Genomic DNA, 9,886 nt, shown 5'->3' on the forward strand with positions numbered 1-9,886 from the left:
GTCTAATGTTCCTGTGTCTTTGCTTTCTGCTTTCTGGATCAGCAACAGCATAAAATTTACCTGGTCTTCTATTTCCTGGTTGTTCCATAAGTTCTCTTTTCTTTCAAAGAAGCGTTATTTCCACTCTACACCTCTGGCCAAAACAACTCTTGAGGAAACCCAAAAATCCACTGGGTTTAATTTAGTTTTATGCAATTTGCTTCCTTGGCAAGGAGATTTTTCTTAGGGCAGAAAGCCAGTCTTCTGCAATAGTCATATTTCATGACCTTAGAACAATGATTCTGTGGATGTTTGAGGTCTACTGGACGTCCCAAGAGCAAAGAATGCTGTACCTCTGATGGAAACTCATTTTATGTCTCCTCCTGCAGTTCCTACCCAGAAGAATGCTGTTTCCTCAGAGTTTAATTTTCATTGTCTGAATTTTAAAAACTGTCAGCTTGTTGTAGGTTTGCATAAATTGTTTCAGTTTTCTGTATGGCTTCTGGAATATCGTAGCTTTTCTTGTTGTACCCATTACATTGGTGTTCTAGTTTCTAGGAGGAGATCTAATGAGAAAACATAGGGTCACATTGCTGACGTATTTTTTCCCCATCAGAGAAGCATCGCAGCTGAAATGCTAAGGAGCTTCCCAGCCAACATGTCTCATCTCCATGCCCCAGAGTCTGGCTCAGGAAAAGCTCTCTGCTTGGTGTTGCTTACACCAGCAAACTCCATTTCAGTGCTCACTGTTCCACACAGAACCCCCCACACATGCACACACACACACACATGCACACTCTTTATTATAGATTCTATTGGCTTAAGGATTAGATCATGCTTTTAAGGGGGAAGACCAGGTCAGAAGTTTCAACAACAGCATTAAGCTGTGCTTATGCCAATGGCTCACTGTACAGGCTAATTGATATTCTGACTTCCCATTTGAGCTGCTCCCACTGCAAAATGGAAGAAGAGCTGGGACAAGCTAATTTTTCAGCACCTGCTGCTAGGTTACTGTAACACTGGGAGATCGGGGTAGAACTGGGAACTTATTCGCACCTGCAATTACTTCTGGAATTGCCAAAGCTCAGTTGTTTTACTGAGCAAATTTATTATGCGTAAAAAGAAGAGAGAAAAACTAACACATACATGTGCATCTTCAAAGAACCAGAGCCCAAGGGCATGAACAGGGCAGGAGAAAGCAGGCACCTCCTTCCTGACAATTTGCTAAGCACACTTCCTTGCTGTTCCCCCAAGCCCAGGCCCCTGCCTGGAGCACTTTGTTTCAGCCCTGACTCACCCAGCTGCATACCTGTGACTTGACCTGCTGCTGCTCTGAAGTCCTTATCTGCTGTGTGCCTCAAAGCAAGCACCAGCCTGGGAGGCATGGCCACGTCACTTTTCTCTCTTCTGTTCCCAGGAGCAGCCATGGAGAAGAGTTACATGTCCATGTTCCTGCTGCTCATTGCCATTTCCTGTGCTCTGGCAAAGGATGCGGGCAAGAAGGAGACAAAGGAGACCACTACTAAACCAAAACTGCCTCAGACACTCTCCAGAGGTAAAAATAAAAGAAAAAACCACACACACACACATACAAAAGAGGTGCAATTTGCTAAAGTTTTGACTCCTCTGCTGTTCCACTACATTAATTTTCTTGCCACTCAATCTGCCAATACATTTTCTAGTATTTCCTAGTACCCCTTCGCCCTTTATTCATTATTTTGAATCCATAGCCCTGCTTAAAATATGCTGCTTGTTCTTCCCCTGCAGGCTGGGGAGACCAGCTCATCTGGACACAGACTTACGAGGAAGCCCTCTTCCGTGCCAAGCATGGGTACTGTGCTCCACCCTGCACCCCACATCCCCCTGTACTCCTTTCCACCTCCTCAGCCCCTAATGAGGACTCTTCTTTTCCAGCAACAAACCCCTGATGATTATCCACCACCTGGATGACTGCCCACACAGCCAAGGTAATCCCTTTGCACAGAAGAAGAATAATAAAATCATCAGGTTTTTGGTTTCTGGATAAATGCTGCTTAAAAAATATCAGTAGCCACCATTCCGGTGGCTTAGTGAAACACTAACTTGGAGCGTTCTTCAAGACACTGTCCCACATAGGTATTTTTCTGATGTCCAGAAGTAAAATAAAAATGGTAATTCGGTGTTACGTGATACAGAATGGATACAGAAACAAGCAGAGGTCAGCAGGTTTTGACCTGTGCTGTGACAAATGTAGTTTTGGCTGGTCTCATGATCAGCCAAAACCAATAACAAGACCAGTAGCAAAAAACAACAACATATCGGAAAGGACATATTCAGCTCTCACGGATCGCTGATGACTGAGACTGAATCTGGCCAGGGACTAAACCATACTAGGCTGACACTGAGTCCTTGTGTGATTTCTGGTAACTGTGACTGCTCTTTTCCCAGTGTTCCTGAACTTACCTGAGGGCCCTTCCTCCTGCAAGCCGACCCACAAGGCAAGACCTTTGCCATGGATGCAGAAGGATATTTGTACAAGCATTAAAATCCCTTCAAGCATTTCAGGCTGCAGTCCTACACACTGCATTGGTAGTGCCTGAAGAACTGGAGCCAGAAACTGCAATAGTAGAATAGCACTTAGAGGGTCAAATGCTCAAATTCAAACTTAAGCAGACAAATTTGAGAGTGAGCTGCATTATCTGAAGGAAGAAGAGACATTTCGTACCATTACTCTTTTAATCACAGAATATAAATGAGTTGATTCCAGTGGAATGAAAAATCTCTTTTGCTGTCACTGTAAACTGGGAATTCTCACTTTGATTTTATCAGTTTGTTTGAATTTCTTTTTCAAGGACAATAGATCTCAGCGGCATATTTTTAATTTTTATTTCCATTTGTTTCCATTCTAGCCCTCAAGAAGGTCTTTGCTGAACATAAAGATATACAGAAACTGGCTGAAAAATTCATTCTCCTGAACCTTGTGGTAAGTTTCCCAGTTACACTTCAGCAAGTGAATGCAACAAAGTTCTAATTTAAATTATGGCTCCTCTAGCTATAATTAGTCAGTTTAATGGCTAGGAAAATGGCCATTGCTGAAGCATAACAGATTTAGTAGCAAGTCTCTTTCACCTGTAGCTATCATAAACTAAAACTATGAGGGAATTTAAAGTTTCCTAATAATGTGAGCTGTTGTTACCGATTTGCAACTCCAGCTGTTAAAAGATTTCATTCAGACAGTGAATGTCTTAAACTGCAAAATTATTTGGGGTGTATTTCATAAGACAAAGTACAATGAAGGAAAAAAGTATTTATGCCCTCCTTGACTGGGAACCTTCTGTTTTCCTTAAGTATGAAACCACAGACAAGAATCTTTCACCTGATGGCCAGTATGTCCCTCGGATTTTGTTCATAGGTGAGTACCTCAAGCATCAAAGCTTATCTGAGGTCAAAGCCCCTGCTGTGCCATGCATCTCAAACCCTCAGCCTTACTAATTTATTCCATGGGAAATATGAAATTTCTGGTTTTGTTGCATCAGACTTCAAAGCAACACAGCCGGGTCATTAGCTTCACAGTTCCAGGATTCCTCAATCAGGGATTCCATGAATGATGTAATTCTTTCCATCAAAATGACATGATCCCATAGAATGGGCACTGGCTCAGCCTTGCTCACTCTCCTATCTCTAGAAATACTGTAAACCTGACGGGTTGTGGTTTGCAACGCAACCCTCGGACATTGCAGGAACAGGAGTGCTTCAGGGGCTGATTTTCAAAGCTCAGTACTCAGTTCTAAGCTCCCCTAACATGCACAGAACCCTCCAATGCATTTGCATTTTGGAGACGTTAGAGGCCATGCATGTATTCAAGTATACCCTCTCCCAGAACAGGTCTGCAGCCTCCCATACTGCACACATGCATCATTAACACATACCTTTATAAACCTAGGTCATGATACCCCTTTGCAACAGAGGAAAGCAACCGTCACATTCTCTCTTCCTTAATTATTTCTTTTTTAGTAACATTTGTACCCTGAAAGCAGCCTCAGCTCGCAGAGTTACTCCAGGTTCTATGCAGTAGCACAGGGTGCCATGCTGATCAACTTGATCAGAATCAAACCTATTCCCTTCTTAATCAACCTGCAAACATTTAAAACAGAAATGTCAGTGACTTTGTAGAGGAATGATCTCTTGGTTGCTAGTGGAAGCAGATGGGTCCTGCAGAAACGTTTAGGAAGCAAGCAGAAACACAGAAAGGTTTACCTTCTGCTTGAAAGTTCGTTTGTCATCTGCAGCCTCTCTCATTCTTATTTTCCAGATCCTTCCCTGACTGTGAGAGCAGATATTACTGGGAGATACTCAAACCGTCTTTATGCATACGAACCCTCTGACATTTCATTGTGTAAGTAATTCTGACATATTCTGAAACACTCTGAGATGTGTTTAAAGCAGTCACATTTTTCACGCGACAAGGAATAACACCAGACATCACAGACTCTCGCAATTAGCACTTGCTGAATGACAGCTAACTAGGATTAAAATTAAACAGGGTGCTAGACTTAAACTCAGTGAGGTGAAGAGAATGATGGCAGAGCCCCAGAGCCTTAAACATCCATCTGTTCTGAAAGCAAGCATACGTCAGTAGGAACTTACATAATTCAGCAGTGCTCATTGTAAGCAACATTGAGAACCCTGGCACACAAGCCCTGCCAGGCCAGGAAACCTCCTGGGAGTAGGGAAGAGCTGTTTGCTACAGCCCTCCCTCAGCGCTGCACAGCACACATCTCAGCCCTGCAAACGCCTGTGTATTTGTATTAACAGATGTATATTCTCACCAGTTAAATAGATGACATCCACAAAAAGCTTGGAAGAGCACAGTGCATCAGAACCTGTATAGCAATATGCATATGACCAAAAGCTTTGATAACAGTGACATTTTCTCTACAGAATTTGTAGCTGCTGGCAGAGGAAGTTGCAACAAAAATAACATCTATGAATATTTAATTTCTAGTGTATTCAAATATGCAGAAAGCACTGAAGCTCCTGAAGACTGAACTGTAAGGGGAAGAAGGAAGCCCTTCAACACCATGAAGCCTGATCTTCCATCTCTTCTCCACTCACTGACACCGGTGAAGAGACTATTTAGAGTGATATTTAGTGATGTGTAGTGCTGGTTTATATACATAAACACCACAGTTTTACATTAGCACTTTTGTACTGGGTGGCATTTTTAAAAGCTGGAGGCTTTTAATTTCAGGTGTACAGAAGAACACTGTATGATCCAACTGTACAAATGATTTTTTAAAAAATAAAACTGTTTCAAGTGTTTACATACAAAACATTGCTGTGTTTTGGGTTTTCTTATTATCATTTACCACTACTAGAAAGAATAAAACTACTGTGTTACATGAGACCACAAGCTTGCATTTTCACATCTAAGGACTTTGGAAGTAGTAACTGCTGTTGTGGGCTAACAGCTCCACCCCACACAGCCACTACTCACTCCCCTCATGGTGGGATAAGGTAACAGAACTGCAAGGGTAAAAGTGAGAAAACTCATGGGCTGAGATAAAGGTAGTTTAACAGGTAAAGCAAATGCTGTGTGTACAAACAAAGCAGAACAAGGAATTCATTCACCACTTCCCATGGTCAGCCATCTCCAGCACAGCAGGGCTCCATTACATGTAATGGCGACTTGGGAAAACAAACGTCATCGCTCCAAACATCCCCTCATCCTTCTTTCTCCTTTACCCAACTTTACACGCTGAACATGACACCATATGGTATGGGATATCCTTTGGTCAGTTGGGGTCAGCTGTCCTGGGCTGTGTCCCCTTCTAGCTTCTGCATCCCCAGCTCACTCACTGGTAGGGAGGTGTGAGGAGCAGAAAAGGCCTTGATTCTGTGTAAGCACCAGCAATCACAGAAAACATCAGTGCGTTAACACCACTATTTTGGTCAAAAATCCAGAGCACAGTATCACAACAGCTACTGTGTAGAAAATTAACTCTACCCAGCCAAACCCAGCAGAGGAAAGCAGCTTGTTTTAATCTTGTTTCAGCAGCTAGCTAAGCTCTGTGTTGCTCAGCCTGCCTTATCTCCATTTACTTTCTTGTAGCACCAAGCTATGCCAAGCTCTCATTATCAGCCCTTTCTTTACAGTTAGATAACAAGTGCAAACCTTTTACAGAAAAATACTTGAGACTAGAGGATTCAATTGTTTACACATAGGGCTTTTTTGCTTCTTTTTTTAAGGGGCTGCATTCTGAAATGATCCAAGGATCACCTTATCTAGTCAAAGATTTTTTTTTTTAAAAGATAAAAACTACTTCTCATAGATTTCTGCTCACATCAGATTTCAGTAAAGCCTTGACATGATTAATAGAAGTGATGCCGTATTGAGTACATGGTTGGTTTAATGATTGCATTATGGCTTGTCATTGCTATTTACAAGCCCACAAGGGATAAGAGAAGTCAGAACTGGAAAAAACATTGCATCTTAACACCATGGGAGTACACACCACCTTAAGACTCAGGCCAAAAGGACACTTCCTAATTTCAAATATCTAAGAAATCAGCAGCAGCACTAGTGAGAAAAACTATGCCCAGGATTAACACCTCCACTATCTTCTCAGCTTTTTGCTGGTCAGCCATCATCACCACTACTATTACCATTACTACCACTACCAGTCATAATGAAAACCACAAGGGAGGAATACATTTGGGAGGGTAGGACAGGTAAGAAAAGCAAGGGTTTCAGCTCAGCAGAATTTCTCAGCAAAATTAGAAGCAAGGCACCTGCTAATATGGCTGGGGCAAGCCATGTGAACCCTACCAACCAGAAAATATCAAGTGGTACCTGGAAATGGTCCAGACATGCAATTCACTATTCCTTCAGCAGTTCACTAAGATGTTCTATTGCAGCTGTCAGAAGATGGAGGAAAAAAGGATGCAGTGAGGCAGAAATATTCTCTAGAACTAACTATCAGCCACAAATGGCAAAAAATGTGGTTACACCACTTCACAGAGGGACAGCACAGGGGGATGCTGGAGGAACTGGTTATCAGAATCATCTTTATCCACTGAACTCAAAGTGTAGAGCCATGTATCTGACATAGAACGAAGGCTAGTTGTGCCATTATGTTTTACAAGTCTGTTTTTATAACACTACTGAAGTAGCATTTTCTGTAGCAGATGTACAGATGCTCTGGATAATACAGAGCAAATAGATATAAAGCATAACCTACAGCAGTTTAGCAGTCTACGTGCTATAGATGCAAATACACAAGCTAGTTCAGCCTGCAGGTATCAAGAAATTTAAGTTTTGAAATTGAAATTCATTGTTTTGCACTCAAGACTATGCTTTTGGCTATTTGCCTTTAGCCAAATTTTCAAGATCCTTAATATATAAATGGTCCACTTAATCCTGCTCTTTTCATCTACTCTAAATTATTTAGGTTTACAGAAGCATGAAGCCAAGCTGAGATACCTAATAAAACCTGTATTTCTTTGGAAAACCTGGGAAATCATTGCTGAAGAACATTGCTGACAACCTAAAGTACACAGGATGGATGGGTTTTACAGAATTCTGCTGGCATTCTGACAATCTTTAAATAATTAGGCTTAAAAATATAGAGCAAGTTAATAGCACTAGTACATTCCCATTCACTTGTCAGCTAGAAGTTTTAAGGTACATTTTTACAGGTACCAGTTCAAGTTATGCAAGCTTTTTGTAGTAGTTATTTTCACATTGAAAGGAGGCAGATACTGTGCAGTAATATCAGTACGTTAAGATCTACATTCACTTTCTCACACAGATGCAGAATTATTTTATTATAGCTAGTTATTTTTATGCAGTAAAAATGTGTAGGTTTCTTGAAGGAAGTCAAGACAGCTTTCCATCAGAATGACTAACTTCAAGAAGCATTTTGACATAACTAAGTTCAAAAGAAATCTAATGTAAGCAATAAGAATGCTCCAAGTTAAACAACTTAAATGTTCTGATACACTGCTGCTGTAAATAGATTCCAGAAAATCTGGTTACAATTTAGCCCAAGTCTCAAGCACTCAGATAAAAATTAAAATCCCCCTCTAGAAAAACAAACAATAAAGTCTTTATATGACCAAAACTATTTTCTTAACAGAAAAGACAAAGCAATGAACAACAAAAACTTCAAAGACAAAATCATATCAAGGATATAATTTTTTAAATGCTCCATTTCAACACATCAGAAAAGTCCAGCATTTCTTGTATACTGATGTGCAAGTCAGATCTCCTCTGAGATGCTCCTATGCTCTTCACCCCAAAAACCAAAGTCAGACTCAACATGTTTTATCACCTCCCTTAAGAATCAGGTTCTGAAAGTCAATCCACACCTCTGATGTGAATGTCAAGGTTTGTATTGGTTGTTTTTTATTTTGTTTTGTTGTTAGCTTTCCCTAAAGCACAATCTTCAAAAGATTATTAAAGTACTGATATGATAGAAAAACTTTAATCAAACCATATGATCTGCTGATCTGTCTTTCTACTACTCAACCAAATTCACATTATGAGACTTGAAAGCTTTTGAAGCAGTAACTTTTGGTATTTTCTCAGTGATGCACATTTACTCTCCAATACCACCTACTGTATTTATGACACTAGAACAACCCAAAACTAAGCACTAAAAACAATTAGGAAGAAAGTAAAAATTGAAGCAGCAATGTGGTATTATTTTAAGCTTTATAAACCCTCTCTGTAAGACTCCTCCTTTAATTTATCATAGGAATGTACAGAATATAGAGCCTTTCTAGACCAGAAAATGAACAAGATGACCACCATCTTCCTGACACATACTGAGAACAGCTGGTTAACTGTTTAAACAGGACAGCATTGGCAAGTAGGGGAAAGCTGCATACGTTTACACTATACTTCAGTAATATTCTGAAGGCTTTTAAGGTTTTTTCAGTACACGAGTGGACACTTACATTGAACTTTCAATTATGTGCTTGAAACAGCCACCAACATGGCATATAAAGCAGTAATTCACAGATCAAGCACCAGGAGATGGCGCTGACAGCAGGCATTGAAGAATCAGCTACACCTGAAGAGAAGCTGGTTTTAACAACTTCTGAAATCCCTCTGCATTCAGGTTCAACTCCTCCCCTTTGAAACCTGCAGACAATTTCTTCTTTGGGAACACTGGGCACATAGAAGTCTGATAGCATTCTGATGGGCATGCATTTCAACTTCTTTTGCCTCCTGTGCAGAAGGAGGCATCTCCCTAGTAAAGTGAGGTTGTATGAAAGAGAATCCACTTGATCTGCCCTGTCTCCCTTTCCACCCCACTCAGTTGCTCTTTCTTTGGCAGATGGCCTTAATACTCCTTCCCCTTTTCTTCCTCCAGAGCTCTCTTTCAGGCTACAGCAGCTGCCTACCACACCAGAGGCAGCCACTGAATGAAGAAAAAGGTGCAGTGGAGGTCTGCAATTCAGCATAATTAAAAACAAATGGAACATTGTGTACCTCAGGTGGTCAGATGACTAGTGTTGCAGCTGATGCATCGCTTCTATCAAAAGGGTGGAAGAAGGACCATGCTTTCCTTCAGCTCAGACAACACTTACTACATTGATAACACACCATTCTAACTTTGTTTCAAACAAAGAAAAGAATTAAACTACTGGAAACTGTAACATTTTCACCTTTTTTTTTTTTACTTTTTTTTTTTTTTTTACACACCATTCAATCTCTTATGAAATCAAGACTGCTAGCTGGATGACAGAGGAATATACACTGCTGAGATATTACAACAATAATTTTACACCACCTGAAAAAAATAGCTGTACAACAACTTTTCCAGACATCAAGTTTCTTACATTAAAGATGACAGATCACTATTGATTCTGATGCTGTGCAAATACCAAACTTCATTCAGTTGTTGGAAAGGGGAAAAAA

General features: G+C 40.6%; 1 protein-coding gene across 1 annotated transcript; it reads left to right on the plus strand.

Moving 5' to 3' along the window:
- Positions 1-1,404: 1,404 nt before the first annotated feature.
- Positions 1,405-5,013, plus strand: AGR2 (anterior gradient 2, protein disulphide isomerase family member; the record flags this gene model as incomplete). Its single annotated transcript, XM_080611428.1, has 7 exons — positions 1,405-1,534; positions 1,747-1,810; positions 1,894-1,946; positions 2,868-2,941; positions 3,307-3,370; positions 4,271-4,354; positions 4,964-5,013. The coding sequence occupies 7 exons, from the start codon at positions 1,405-1,407 to the stop codon at positions 5,011-5,013; spliced, it is 519 nt and encodes a 172-aa protein (XP_080467554.1).
- Between the last annotated feature and the right edge of the window lie 4,873 nt (positions 5,014-9,886).

The sequence above is a fragment of the Psittacula echo genome (genome assembly GCF_963264785.1).
Source record: "Psittacula echo genome assembly, chromosome: 2".
NCBI classification, from domain to species: domain Eukaryota; kingdom Metazoa; phylum Chordata; class Aves; order Psittaciformes; family Psittacidae; genus Psittacula; species Psittacula echo.